Source organism: Typopeltis vanoorti, chromosome 10 (genome assembly GCF_054136105.1).
Source record: "Typopeltis vanoorti isolate ZY-2024b chromosome 10, IOZ_Tvanoo_1.0, whole genome shotgun sequence".
NCBI classification, from domain to species: domain Eukaryota; kingdom Metazoa; phylum Arthropoda; class Arachnida; order Uropygi; family Thelyphonidae; genus Typopeltis; species Typopeltis vanoorti.
Window position 1 is genome coordinate 87557858 of NC_143558.1, and position 15617 is coordinate 87573474.

Genomic DNA, 15617 nt, shown 5'->3' on the forward strand with positions numbered 1-15617 from the left:
ATGGAAGTTGTAGTAGCCAGTATTAACTTTATTAAGTCACGTGCACTTAATCATCGCCAATTTAAGGAGTATTTGGCAGACTTATTTTCGGATTATGAAGATTTGTCTTATTGTGAAGTGAGGTGGTTGAGTAAAGGTAAAATGTTAAAATTAAAACAATTTTATGATCTGAGACAAGACATTGCAGATTTTATGGACATAAAAGGAAACACAGTTAACCAAGTAAAAGATGATGAGTGAGTGTGTGATTTAATATTCCTTGTAGATGTCACTGGATACCTAAACGAACTGAATCTTAAATTGCAAAAACAAGGACGATTGGCTCATGAACTGCATGGACATGTCAAAGCTTTTTGTAATAAACTAAGATTGTTGGAAAGTCGGATAAGAGCTAAAAATTGTTATCATTTTCCTACTCTAGCAACTCATAAAAATATCCCTTATAATTGTTATGGAGATGAACTGAAGGCACTAATAGAGCAATTTGATACAAGGTTTGCCGACTTCGTAAACAAAGACTCCACATTCGCTATATTTGCTCGTCCGATGGGTAATGTGCCAGGAAACTTACAGATGGAACTTATTGAGCTTCAGATGGATTTAGTGCTAAAATCACAATTTAACAATATTGATTTGATGGATTTTTATAAATTTTATTTGGTGGAAAAAAAATATACAAATTTACGCGTCTTTTCAAGAAAAATCATTTGTCTTTTCGGCAGCACATGTATGTGTGAACAGTTTTTTCCAAAGATGAAATACAATAAATCAAAAATTCAGACAAGAATAACGGACGAAAACCTCGAAAATTCTATGCGATTATCCGTAAGTAACATTAACATGAATATTGATAGTCTCGTAGTTGAAGTACAAGGCCAATCTTCACATTAAATTGTTATGTCGTTCATTATATTATAAAATTTATGTAGAGGTATAAAGCATTATTTAAGAGGTATAAAGCATTTGGTATAAAGCATTATAATATAATGCTTTATACCAAAGCATTATATTATAAATAAATGAAATATGAAGTAGCAACTTGTTTTAATTCATTTAATATTAATTTATTTTATTTAATAATTTGGTCCAGCCCTTGACTCGGAGACAGAATGATAATTTGGCCCCTGAACTAGGAAAGGTTGCCCATGCCCCTGTCCTAGAGCATATAAATTTCCTTGTGCCTGCAGTTTAGCCTGCTTCAGGACAGACTGGAAGATTGGCTAACATCTGTCTTGAAGAAAGAACACAAAAATTACATCCATGATCACCTATGTAGCAATTCGGACTGGCCAATCATGCTCTTGATATTCCTTCACACAGAATTGAATGGAAGAAGGCATTTGTGCTACATAGAAATTGCTGTAGGTCTAAGAGTCTGTTTTTAGAATAAGCATTGGCTGTGAAGCACTGCCCAACCTCAACAAGAATGGCTGCATTAATTTACCAAAGATCTGGGAGGCGACGAAATATAGCTTAACTTTTCCAAAATCTTTATGCTTCTCTGGCCTCTAGAGATTATCTTGTTAGGACATTAGTTCTTTTTCAGTTCCAATTTGAATTGTTTCTACAATTTTAAGTAGTTGGAGAAACAATTCGGATTGTTGAGTTACAGTTGTAATTTTTGCTCTGAATATGCAGGATAGAAATTGCAATATTAATTCAGTAAATTAATTCAGTTCTCTGACAAGTATTTCTTATGCTTTGAGGATGCTAGTTTGAAATCCATTGAAATGTCAACAGCTTGATAAATTATCACATTTCTTGTGTTCTTGTATTGTGTGATGTAAATCTATATTTTTTAAAAAAACACTAATATAAATAATTAGAAATTTCCTGAAGGTTTTTGAATCTTCAAAAAACCTTAGTAATATTGATATTTATTTATTTTTTGTAGATGGCAGTAGTTCTGGTGGTGGTGGTCCTGACATAGGAAGCTCTGGTAAGGCAGCAAAAAAATTAAAAACTGCAGCAAAAGCCCAAAATTCAGATATGGATGATTTTTTAACAGAATATGCCAAATCAAATCGTAGTACATGCAGAGGATGTGAAAACAAGATAGAAAAGGTAATTTTTTTTTTTTTTTTTTTTTTTTAAATTTAACTATATGAGTACAGTCATTCCTAGACTTAACATGTGCAACTTGTAACCAATTGTACTTATGATGTTATCCCATTAATACATTCATCAAATTCCACCTGACTCCTGCAAGCTATGAACCAGGGTGTTAATGCTGCCTTCAAGGCATTTAATTTATTTTTTCTTATGTGACTCCCACCCATGAATAATGTTGCCAAATGAAAATTACGAAAAACAGCTAAATCTTTAAAAAAAAAAGGAGCTAAAAAAGAGCTAAATATAAAAATTTGAAGCTAAAATTTTAAAAGTAGTAGCTGAGTGATACTTGCATATAAGTGGCTAAATACATCTTCCATGTGGTCTTTTGCACTTAATTTACCCATGTTTTCACTTAGATTTTCAGCTTTATTATATGTGGCCATCGTTCCAATATTACTCAGTGTAGATGCTGGTAAATGATAGTCTGTACAGCACTTGTTGTTAAGCCTGAGGCCATACTTGACTGACAAAATAGCTGTCAGCATTGGCAATTCCATCTTGTTTTTTAATTTAGTTTTAACTACATTCATGGAACTAAACATTCGTTCAATTTCCGCATTAAAATTTGGCAGTATTAATAAATTTCTTGCACACTGAGCAATTTCTTTAAATGGATTCATTCCAGATGCATCTTTATATTCTCGTACTTCAGTCCAGAATCGCTGGTGTTTTCTATATTTGTCCATTTATTTAAGTGGATAGTACTGTACTGGTATTCAGCAAAAGCAACATCGTTTTCTGTTTTCAGCATTATTTCTAAGATGGGAGTAGCAGGTTCTTTTATGTGTTTTAGGATATTGTCAAACAGAAAAAGAAGACATCATTCTTAAAATCTTCAAGTTTTCAGGCAACCTTTGCTTAAGCTGTTTGAAGAGACCAAGAAGAAACTGTCATGCTCTACTTCTAAGATTTCGCTCATCATTTTGCGTTATTTTCTTTTGTATCATCAACTCTGAAATTTTTCTTTCAAATCTGTAACCAAGATTTGGACTGGGATCCAAATAGTCATCAATCTCTGACTTCAGAGGGTCGACTGTGGATGATGGTAGCACTAACATATTAGCAATAGAGCGAATCAAAAGAGAAAGGTCTTCAAATAATCTGATCTTATCTGCACTGTTAGATGCGAAAATTTTATTAACTTGCTGAACTTGAACTAGAACAGGATGCAAAAATAAAAGATACAATAGATTCCTTTATCTTTGTACATCTACCACAAAATTTGAGCTTTGTAACATTTCTCAGTCACACTCACGACTTCGAAGTGAGTTTTTAATTCCAACCACTGGCTGAGAATTCTGTCTACTGCAGGTTCAGTGGAGAGCCACCTTGTTGCACAACTGCTTACAATCTTCAGAGGAGCATCATCTTCATTGATAGTTTGATACAGCTCTTTGTATGCTGCTTATCTTGAAGAAGAATGTGAAAACCACTTACACGTTTTGGCAACTGAAAATTCTAATTTTCTTGGGAGAGATTCTGCACAAGTGTAAGACATTACCAGTTGTAATGAATGGCATAATTAAAATTAAGGAGTGACAACAAAGAATAATGCTAACCTACCTTCAAAGTTCACGGTCTCATCAGACTTTTTCACAAGCATATTTGTAATAGGAACAGCCTTATATGGAACTGCCTCAAGATGTTTCTTAGTTTCGCTATACTTACAAGTTGACAATGTTTAGCAGCTATATCACATCTGCAAAACTTACAGCGGCCTTTTTTAGTGTCACCAGGAACTTCACACAACCATTTACTAAACATTCCCATTTGCAACCACTCCCACCTAAATTTTTGCTTGTAAGCTTTATTTTTCTCTTTGATCATTTTTGAAGAAGGGTATACAACTCTTTACAGCAACGAATTACGATCAGTCTTTGAAAACTTCCCACTCACTATCGTAACTACCAACCAGAACGCTGTGCAAAGACTAACTTGTAGCGGTACTATCAACTTTAAAATGACAAAATGGCAGACTGTTGGGCCATGTGACTGACTGACGTCATCATGCATTTGAAACATGTACGATGCTCATACCAAACGTACAATACAATTCCTTATCAAATGCGAACATCTGGAAAACTTAAAACAATTTCTTTAACAGTAAGTTATAAAAACAACTAAAGAGCTGAAACTAGTTCTGAAGGAGCTAGGAGCTAGATTAAATTTTTTGGAGTTAGGGGAAAAAAAAAGAGCTAGATCTATTTTTTATAACCTACTATTTATAACCGTACTATTTAGTACCTGTTATTTATACATATGCATTTATAAACCTATTATACATTTGTACTGTGTGGGAAGGCACTAAGAATCCCACCATTTTTATTATTTTTATTTATTTTTTGTATTTTTTAATATATTTTTACATAGTTGAGAAACCTTGCTCTATGGACCAAACATGGACATTTTTCAAGACACTTCAGGCCTCAAATAAGCAGGAGTGCTCTCACATTCAGCACTGGCATTCCTCTCCTACCTAAATGTCCATTCCCACAGTGGGATTCGAACCCACAGTCTGTGGGTTGGAGAGCAGATATGGTAACTACTCGGCCAACCAGACTGGTATTTATCTAATACAAAGTGTGACATGACAAATTCCAGCTGATATAGTATTCAACACTAAATATGAGAATAATAAAGACCACAGAAGGTTCTACTAAAGAAGAAGTGCAGAAATTTTTTGAAGCCTTTGAGAGGCAGCTTACATTGAAAAGGTAAAAGTTGTTCATTGTTGGAAATCTAAACAGTAGAGTAGGAAATGATTACCAGACATAGCAGTCTCTCAAGAAAATTTTTTGAGAAAACTTTGAGAACAGACCAAAGCTCTAATAACAAGTAGCACCTACTGGATTTCTGTTCGGGACATTGCTTTTGGTTAGTTATTACTAACACCACGTTCTAACATAAAATGCACAAAAATTCATATGGTGAGAAGATTATGCTATTTTTTGGTGTGCTTTTGTATAATTTTTGACATCGAAATCCTCATGCTAGTTCAGGACATAAGAATATACAGAGGATTTGAAATCAGAAATGATTACCATTTAGTTTCTAGCAGGATTTAAAACAAATCCAAGTTGAGTAGCTTTTAGAGGTGAACTAGTCTCAAATACACAAAATTATTCAAGAAAAATGAGATTGAAAACAAGAACCAAATCTTAGAGATTCATTGGCAATTTCATATTAAAAAGAAGAGTATGTTCTGCGAGGTGAGCTGTAGTCTATGTTTTATGTGGAGAGGTTGTTTACAAGGATAGAAAAATCAAAATTCTGTATTGGACTCAGGAAAAGAAGAAAGCATATAAAAAGTTCCTGGCATGATCTGCGCTTTTTTCTGCAATCTCTAAGAGAGATTGCAGTAAAAACCTCAAATGTGGAAAGACATCTGGAGACAAGCAGGTATACTGCATTATTCAGATGGCCTGCTGTTGAGAGTTTTGAATTCTAGATGATTGGATTAGTGCTCTCATAATACCCATTTTCAAAAAGTCAAATAAAACTGAATGTGAGAATAACAGAGAAATTTCCATACTGAGTGTTCCTGGTAAGATTTATGCAAGTATACTCAAGAAATAGCTGAGAAAACTTATGGACAAGAAGCTTGGGGAAGAACAAACTGGATTATTCGATTTTTGCTTTAAGACAAATAGTTGAGAAATCATGGGAATATACAGCCTCTCATGGTCAAGTCAACCCAACTTGACTCTGTCATTTCACCCACTCTCTTCCTGATTTATATAAATAACGATCTGCGCTTATTCATTGCAAGCCCTATTCATAATTCTGCTGATGATAGCACGCTCCACTTGTCCTACTCGTATGACAAGCCTTGTAGTACCAAAACATCTTATGCTTTAAGATCATCTATAAGTGTCCTGAACATTGATCTTCACAGTATCCCTGACTGGGGTGAAAGCACCCTAGTCAACTTCATTGCTTCCAATATGGAGTTTTGTTTGTTTTCACATAAAAAAGACCTCAGATCTTCTCAACTTACTTTTCATAATGCTGAGCTCAACAATAAAGACCAGATCTCTCTTCTTGGACTGACTCTTACTCCAAACCTTTCCTGGCATATTCATATCACTTATAGCTTTCAAAAAACTTTGCATCCTTTTCTGGTCAAGATGGTACTTACTCTGTACAAATCCCAAATCTTAGGTGCACCATGGGATGGTGCACCTAAGACCTCCCTAAAAATTCTTGATGCTGTTCAGAAAAGAGCAGTCCAGTTGATAAATGGCACTTCTCTTACATACGTCCTTCAACCACTTTCCCATAGAAGATCAATTTCTGCATTGTGTCTCTTCTATAGATATTTCCATGGTCATTGTTCAGCAGAACTAGCAGTTATGCTTCATATTTCTGCCAGATCTACAGGAACTCATACCACAGATTCTCAGCATCCTTTTACGGTCGAACATACTCACTGAACCTGCTACTCCTAGTCATCTTTCATTTCTTACACTCCATTTCTGTGGAACAGTTTCCCTCATGAAGCATTTCCAAAAGACTACAGTCTTCAACAGTGTAAGAATATCAGCAGATTATTATATTCCTGACCCTGCCATCACACAGCCTCTGTTTACTGTAGGCTCTTCTGCCTTTCCTGTGTGAGGTCAATATATATGTATAACAAGGATCTGTAATTCACTTTTCTTGACCTTGAAAAGCACATGACAAGGTGACGAGAAAAGTTTTTCAAAATGCTACAGTTATGCTATGTAAATTGGACATTATATGAAGCACTATTTAGTCTATATTTGTGTTGTAAGTGAATTGAAAATCTTAGAATTGAAGAGGTACAGTAAGATGGTTCGATGTTAAATCAGGTGTGAGACAAGAGTATACATTTTCTCTACTATTATTCATTGTCCATATGGTATCCAGAAAGTTAATTATAAACAATTTATCTAATGACAAATTACTGATAGACAATTAATCAAATAAACATTTAATTAATAAACAGTTCATTGCACAGTAGTCAATCCAAAAAAGCAATTAATTGAAACAGCAATTTATCGAAAGGCAGTTAATCGAAAACCAACAATTCGGCTGAACTACAAATCATCGAATAAAGAGTTTGCCGAAAAATGACCATAAGACTGTATTTATCAAAAAGAACTGCAGTTTTTATTGGATTAACATGTGATGCAGTTGAAGCGGAGCATGATATTCCATTTATATATGTTATGTAAATGTGTGGCTTTTTTTTTTTTTTTGAGGGATATTTCAGTCAGTATGTACATTTTGTGTATTTTATGTGGGTTTTACACAATTTGAAAAAGATTACATAAAATATCTTTTCTCAAGATAGATTTTTTTTCAAAGACTTATTTGAAACCTCCAATAAACAGACGAGCTGTTCTCACACAGGAAAATAAAATTTGATGCTTTATATCAGTAATCTACTTACCTAGTTCGGAAAGTTTTTTTGTTTGCCAATTTGAAAGATTGTTAAGTGATTATACTGGGAGAAATGATAACCACTGAGGAGGATATAGTAGAGATGTTAAATGAGTAATTCATAAAGGTACACATACTGGCCACTGAATTAGAAACCTTTATGCAGTGTATATACAGGTAACCCTTGTATAACGCGGTACTTATATAAGGCGGTTTCGATATAACGCGGTCTACAAATTGTAGTAACCCTTTATATTTTTATATATATTTTTCGGCGCGCAACTTAAAAATCAGATTTTATCTTCGTTAAATTTGCATCTGCCCGTATCGCGCATGTAGTTATAAGAAGTGAATTTATTTTAGGGAAAATACCTTCAGCACGCATGACATCAATTGTTTACCGTATAAAGTGGAAGTTGTTGAAAATTGCCTTCGTTTTTTTTTTGCCAGGAAAGCGCATTAAAAATCATAACTGTGTTAATCTCAAGCTGAGCACTATTTTCTGGTGAGTTACATACAATATGTAAATCTTTTTTATGTAAAAATTTATTTTTATGGTAATGCCACTTAGAGGGCTTTTGCAATATGGTTGAAAATGAAATTAGTGAATTAATTAATGGGAAAACAGATTTAAATGAGAAGTAACTGGTACAATTGATAGATCACATCGAACCAAATGGCAGGAAAAGTTCTGCCAAAGATTCTGATTGTGATGAATCTATTAAAGAATTCAGTTTAAAGAATTTAACAGAAGGATTGGACTTGGCAAGAATGTTAGGAAATCATTTTGCGCATAACAATCCCTCAATGGAGCGCTCAGTAAAATTTACGAGACAATTGGATATTTGTTTAGTGCCATATTATGAACTTAATAAAAAAATTGCAGCATAGTGGTAAGCAAGGTCTTATTACTGACTTCTTGATAACTAAACCAGCCAAAGTATGCAGTGAGAATTATACTAATGATGTCCAAGAGATTTTAAGTGATGATGACATCTAGCCACTCATAAATAAAGAATATCTACGAAATGTTCGTTTTGAAGACTGTGATGACGATTAAAATATGCACTTAATTTTATTTTGTCTAAAACATTTATGCATTATGTGTAATGAAGTTTACGTACAATTCATATTTTTATAAGTTTATACTGTATTATGTATTTGTTTCATAGTTTATATGTTTTTTAACTTACATGAATTACCTGAATTAAATAAAAAATTTTTTTGTTTGTTGTCATTGTATAATTAAAAAAAATGATTTCGGAACATAACCCTACTTTTTCTATGTGATTTGAGTCTCACATCATGTGATTTATATAACGCGACATTTCTATGGAACCTAACATCCGCGTTATACAAGGGTTAGCTGTACAAAATATTTGGTCACATGTGTTGCCATGTGTTCTAAGCAACTATTTAAGAATGCTGCTGGTCAATAATCTTGATCCCAATGGGAAAAACAAAGCATCTTTTGGAGATTTTGAAAACAGCAAAGCTGACTAGTTTCTCAAAAGGTGAGATATCCCTGTGTTAAAGCAGTGGAAAGATAACCCATGTTGCTTGTCTAAGAGGCATAACTGTGGTCCTTGTAAGAGAGTCTGTCAGGAATGAGATTGCTGTTATCCAAGAAGGCAAACAGAACTTCCTGCTTTCTATATACAGCAGTTAACTAAAGCATTCAGTGAAGGCTATTCCCTATCCATATCTCACCGAACTATATGCAGGGAATTGAAGAGGATCGATATTGGAAGTTGCATGCTTATATGATAAAAGTTCTAATTCAGTGGCCAGTATGCATATTTCATCCTTGTGAAAGTAACATCATGTGGAACTTGAGAGCAGTGAGCTGGGAGGAGGAGTCACTGATGGATGGTGAGTGAGCAGGAGGTATATATGAGAAATTGAGTACACTCGATGTCAATAAGGGTGTAGAGGCTTAAGTGCTGTGAGGACATCATGTTGGAGGCTTAATGGATTTTTTACAACACTCAAAAAGAATTAAAACAGAATTTAATACTTCCTATTTCGTCCTAGTCACTAGGACATCTACGGGGATTACAAAAACAATTAATGTAACATATACACAAATAACAAACAATACTAAGCCCAACCACGTGAGTGACACTAAAGTCCTATCTAGGTAGAGCGCCCTCTAAGGGCAGTAGTAGGTGGCCTGGAATGTAAGGTGGGAACTCTGGTGATGAGTGTTTCCCAAATCTTCGGAAGCTTAATGCAACCGTATTTATTGAGATTTGGTTGGTTTTTGAGAGCTGCTGCTGCTTCTAAGAAAAGTCTCTCTTTTTTGAATTTGCTGTGGTGGAGCATGGTGGTTTTCTTCCATGATACCCTGTGGGTGGTGTCCAAAACATGGTCAGCCAAGCCTGAATGGCCATAGTTGTGTTTGAAGATGTAAGACTTGTGTTCCTCTAGACGGATGGATGCTGATCTGCCTGTCTGTCCAAAGTACGCCAGCTTACAGGAACAGGGTACTTTGTAAACTCCAGGCAGAGAGAGAGGAGGGAGCTGATCTTTCATAGAACGGATAAGGGTAGCAAGTTTGCGGTGGGGCTTATATGCTGTGTGTAGGTTGTACTGTTTTAGTGTATATGTTACATTAATTGTTTTTGTAATCCCTGTAGATGTCCTAGTGACTAGAACAAAATATAGGAAGTATTAAATTCTATTTTAATTCTTTTTGAGTGTTGTAAAAAATCCATTAAGCCTCCAACGTGATGTCAATAAGGATGCAGTACTTATTGGTATTTCTCTAATTGTCTTTTGATAATGTTGTTCAGAGAGTTAACAACAGCTTTAATTTGTCTCTTTAATGTGAATTTTAGATTTTCCCAAGTTCCAAAGGAGTGGAAAGAGGACAAAATTGTGCCACTTCATAAAGTGGGTGATAAGCCTAGGGCTTCAAATTACAGGCCAATCTGTTTGCCTGGAGTTGTAGTAAAGGTGTTTAGAGAGACTAGTGAGGACCAGGATTCAGAATTGGGTTGATGATAACAACATTCTCTTTGATGCACAGCATGGGTTTGCTAAAGGAAGATCGTGTGTTATCAATCTGTTTACAATTATATAGATTTTGCTTAATCCTTTGATAGATTTCCACTTTACAAGCTTGTAATTAAACTTGATTAAAATTGAACTGGAACAGTTGGGGTTAGATAGTAGATTACTGCACAGGATGGAGATTAAATGTCTGATAGACATCAGCAAGATGTGTTTGGGGGAATGATATCCCAGAAGTGAAAGTCACTAGTGGTGTTCCCCCAAGTCTGTTTTGGGGCCATTACTGTTTAATTTGTATGTGAATGATATTGGGAAGGGCTTGAAAAGTGATCTACGATTGTTTGCAGATGATGCAAAGTCTTGCAAATGGACTCAAATAGACTTTCTGAATAGTGAAGTAATGGGGGCTACTGGTTCAATGCAGTGATGTGTAAGGTTTTAAAGTTTGGGAAACACAGATAGAATTTGGAGTATAAGATTGCTAGGAGACATCGTGGAGGAGATGATTAATCTGGACTTTGTTCAGATGAGGGATTTGGAATGTTGGTAGATTAAGACCTGGAATTTCAGAGGCATTTTGATAAAATTTTGAAACTCACAGCACATTATGGCAATGATGTGGAGAACACTGACACGTAGGAGTAATGATGTTATGATTCCTTTGTATAAGGCTTTAATCAGACCTCATATGGATTACTGCACACAGATTTGGTCACCAGGTTTTCAAAAGGATGACGAGATGTTGAAAATGGGTTCAAAGATGATGGACTAAAGTTGCTTCTTGTCTCTGGAGTGTTGGATAAGAAGATAGAGTGAGAGAATGCAAATTGCTGTCTAGCCATAAGAAGGACAAGGTGGGGGTATGTGATTGAGACATATAAGTTGGTCAGGGGTAATTATCGGGGATAATTAATGAGGGTCAAATTTTTCAGATAATGGGTAGAGACAGTGTGGGAGAACAAGAGGCCATCCTTGGATGCTGTATGAAAACAGGATGGGCGATAAGTAGATTTTTTTGCATGGAGAATTGTGGCTGGTTGGAATGCATCCCCTAGAAGTGTGGTGGGTGTGGAAACAGTAAATGAATTCAAGTCATGGTATGATGAGGTTCCTGCCAACCTGGCAGATAACATTTGTTTTGCTAATCTTTCCTCTCTCATTCTGTTTAAGTGACCATACCACCTGAGATTAACTCTGTTAACACATTCCTGCATGCTAACAATGTCAAGTTCTTTCCTAATATCCTCGTTTTTAATATGATATTGCCATTTATGCCATCTGTTCACGCCCCTAATTTTTCTCAGAACTCTCATATCTGTGGTCTCTAGTCTTTGGTGAAGTGTTTTATTTCTAACCCAGCTCTCAGATCTGTAAGTTAAAATTGGTTCAAACTTTCTTATTCCATATAAATTTATTCAGTTGATTTCCTACCATACCAGCTTTGTTGATTCTGTTGTCTATTTCCATATTTAATTCTAAAAATCGTGGCTAAGTAGCTGAAATGCTTTGCTTGTTCTGTAGGTTCTCCATTCACAACACTTCTGCCTATTTTCATTGTCTTGTTATTGCTGACCTTCATACCAAATCTGTTACAACAGATATTCAATTTAGTCATGGAATCTTGCAGATTTGTACTGAATTTATTTAGAAGTATAACATCATCCACATAAAGTAAAGAGCTGAGGTTAACATCTCCAATTTTGATATCAGGTTTAATACCACTTTCCTTCATAACATGATCCATATAGATAATGAATAACAGAGAGGTTAATGTATATCCTTCTCTGAAACCAGATTTAACATCAACCCATCTTTTTCTACTTGCTTCAATTCTAACTGCTGACTTACAGCTCAAATAAAGACTAACTATTTCCTGATATAATGCCCCATTCACACTATATAACTGTAGCATATTGAATAGCTTCTCTCTTATGCCTTTTCCAGATCGACAAAACTTAAATACAGATCTTTGTTGTATTCCCACGTTTTTTCATTTGGAACATTTTGAGCAACATGCTTTAGATTCCTCTCCTTTTAAACTCAAAGTCTGGCTTAGATACGTTTACGATGTTTTTGCGATCTGGTCCCAAGGATGCCAGATACAAGACACATTCCTTAACCACCTAAACAAACAACACAAATGCATACAGTTCACAATTGAGATTGAAAAACAGAACACACTTCCGTTTCTAGATACACTTGTCATACATCTTCCTTCTGGCTACTTTCCTTCACTGTTTACCGGAAACTTATACATACTGGCCAATATATACACATAAACTCCTACCACCACCCAACACAAAAACTAGGTGTCATCAATTCTTTAAAAAACAGACCTCTGAAGATCTGCTCCAGTGAACATGTACTGAAAGACGAATTTAAAGTTATCAGCAATACTTTTCAAAAAAAATGGTTACAGCCAAAACACTATTAACAAAATTCTCTACAAGACCTCAATAAAAAACAAAGACAAACCAGACTATAATAAAACTATAACCATTCCTTACATTAAAGGGACATCAGATAAAATAAACAGAATACTACAAAAATACAACCTCAAAGCCACCTTTAAACCTCCTGCAAAATTAAAAAAGCTTACTCAACTCATCCAAAGACCCACTCCCTCCGCTGGCCCACCCTGGAGTATACTGTATTTATTGTACCTGTAACATACCATACATAGGGGAAACAGGATGCACAATTCCTATCAGACAAAAAGAACATAATAATTATGATGAAACTGGCCTTTCTGATCATGCCCTGTGAACACCTTACATAGAATTGACTCGAAAAGCACTAGTTGTCTACATCACACCAAAACATGGTATGAACACAAATTTAAGGACGCGCCTGTGAGATTATTATCAACCACCCTCAATCTGAATAATAATGTTGGTCTAAAAATCCCAAACATATGGAAGGCACGTATTCGACCCACGGAACCTTCCTCTTTAAGAGTAACTATAAACCGGACTATAGATAATCCAGGCTCCTAAATCAAAAATAACAATTGTAATGCTAAAAATAGGACATCATTGTTACTGAAAGAAAACCATCTATAAGAATGAAAGTTTATTCATGTTTTCATAAATAGAATTTAGCTTGATGTAGTTTCTAAATAATAATTTTTATTTTTTTGACTGAGGTCATGCCAGTTGAATAACCTGTAATGAAATCATTGTTTCTGTAGCTTACTGTATGCAATGTAACTCAGCTTGTCCTGTATATTTGTATATGTGCTCCAGATGATGATCTTAATATGAAGATCAAAATGTCGGGAAATTAAAAGAGTTTTTTATAACATGGTTTTCGAAATCACTTTAGGGAATTGAAACAACGTAGATCCGAATATAAATTAAATTATACTTTAATAAATATTTCCGATATTTCGGCAATCTCACATTGCCATTTTCAAAAGGAATTTACAAAAAGGCAGTTGTACACAGGCACTAACAATACAGTAACTGAGAATGAAGATATGAAGCTATCATTCTCCTAGAAGTCCTGATGGTGCTCTCTGCAGGCTAAGTAGGCATTCTTGGCCGTTGGGCTGAAGGTCTGCTGATGTATTCCTCCCAAATTTGGGGCAGTCGCATACAACCAAATTTGTTGAGGTTCCGAGAGTTTCTTAGGGCAGAGGCTGATTCCATAAATAATCTTTCGAATTTATATTTGCTCCAGTGTATTACTGTAGCTTTCTTCCACCGTATTCTGTGGCGAGTATCCAGAGCATGGTCTGCAAGACCAGAATGGCTATACTTGTAAAACCGGATGTAGTCCTTGTGTTCAGAAATTCTGATATTCGCTGTCCTGCCTGTTTGGCCAAAGTACGACAGTTTACAACTGCAAGGGACCTGGTACACACCAGGTAGGTCTAGGGGAAGTGGTTGGTCTTTGGTAGAGCAGATAAGGGATGCCAATTTTCTGTAAGGCCTGTAACAGGAGGTGAGGTCATGTTTTTTTAGAATTTTGGTAATTTTTTCTGAGGTGTTGATGTAGGGAATGGTGATGGATTTAGAGTAATCTTTTTTGTGGAGGGGGGAGGGAGGGGGGCAGTGGTTTGTAGGTTTTAATATTTTTTGGATTTTTTTTTGGGGGGGGGTAGCCATTGGCTGAGAAAGTGTTGAGGATGTGATTTAGTTCAGTGTTAAGGGCTATGTCGTTAGAACAGATTAGTTTAGCCCTGTTGTATAGTGTTTTTACCACTCCATATTGTTGTGGGGGGGGGGGGGGATTGTTGGTGGATGTATCTGCCTGTATGGGTGGGTTTTCTGTAAACTGAGAAAACCAAAGTTTCATCAGGCTGGCGGGTGACTTGTGTGTCTAGGAAAGGGAGGCAATTGTTTTCCTCTTTTTCCAGGGTGAACTTGATTCTGGCGTGTTGGTTGTTTAAGTGTGTAAGGAAGGAGAGGAGTGTTTCAGAGCCATGTGGCCAAATAGCAAACACATCATCCACGTAGCAAAGCCATGTGGTTGGTTTTTGTGGGGCAGAGGCTAAGGCTTTTTCCTCAAAGGTCTCCATAAAGAAATTGGCCAAGGGTGGGGGAGAGTGGTGAGCCCATGGCTGTCCCCTCTATTTGTTTGTAGAATTTTCCCTGCCAAACGAAATAGCCTGAGTTCATTGTGAACTGAAATAGGGCTGAGATATCGGGAGAAAATTTAGTTTAGATTAGCTCTAAAGTTTCCTTGAGTGGGACATTTGTGAATAAGGAGGAGACGTCGAAGCTGACCATTATGTCAGTATGTTGGAGTGTAAGGTTTTCTATGCTGGCCTTGAAGTGGGCTGAGTTTTTTATGTGTGATGGTGTGTTGCCAGTATAGTGTGTGAGCTCTTTGGCCAAATGTTTAGCTAATTTGTATGTGGGGGAATCAATGCCATCCACTATGGGACGTAATGGCACATTTTCTTTATGTATTTTTGGGAGTCCGTAAATACTGGGGGATATAGAGTAAAATGCCTTTAATTTGTTGGTAACTTCTACAGGCCAAGAAGTGACTTTCTTAAGGAGCCTGTGAAGTTTTCTAATTTGTGAGTTGGTGGGGTTGTAATTGATAGGGAGGTAAGTAGCCCGATCTAATAG

The 15617-nt window shown here is 35.8% G+C and overlaps 1 protein-coding gene across 3 annotated transcripts in view; it reads left to right on the forward strand.

The window, feature by feature from the left end:
• Positions 1–15617, forward strand: part of Parp1 (Poly-(ADP-ribose) polymerase) — a 583272-nt gene that overhangs the window by 60551 nt on the left and 507104 nt on the right. For all 3 annotated transcript variants that reach the window (XM_090399735.1, XM_090399736.1, XM_090399737.1), the window contains exon 3: positions 1895–2064. In XM_090399735.1, the coding sequence (XP_090255861.1) occupies positions 1895–2064 (170 nt within the window). The remainder of the gene's footprint in view (positions 1–1894; positions 2065–15617) is intronic.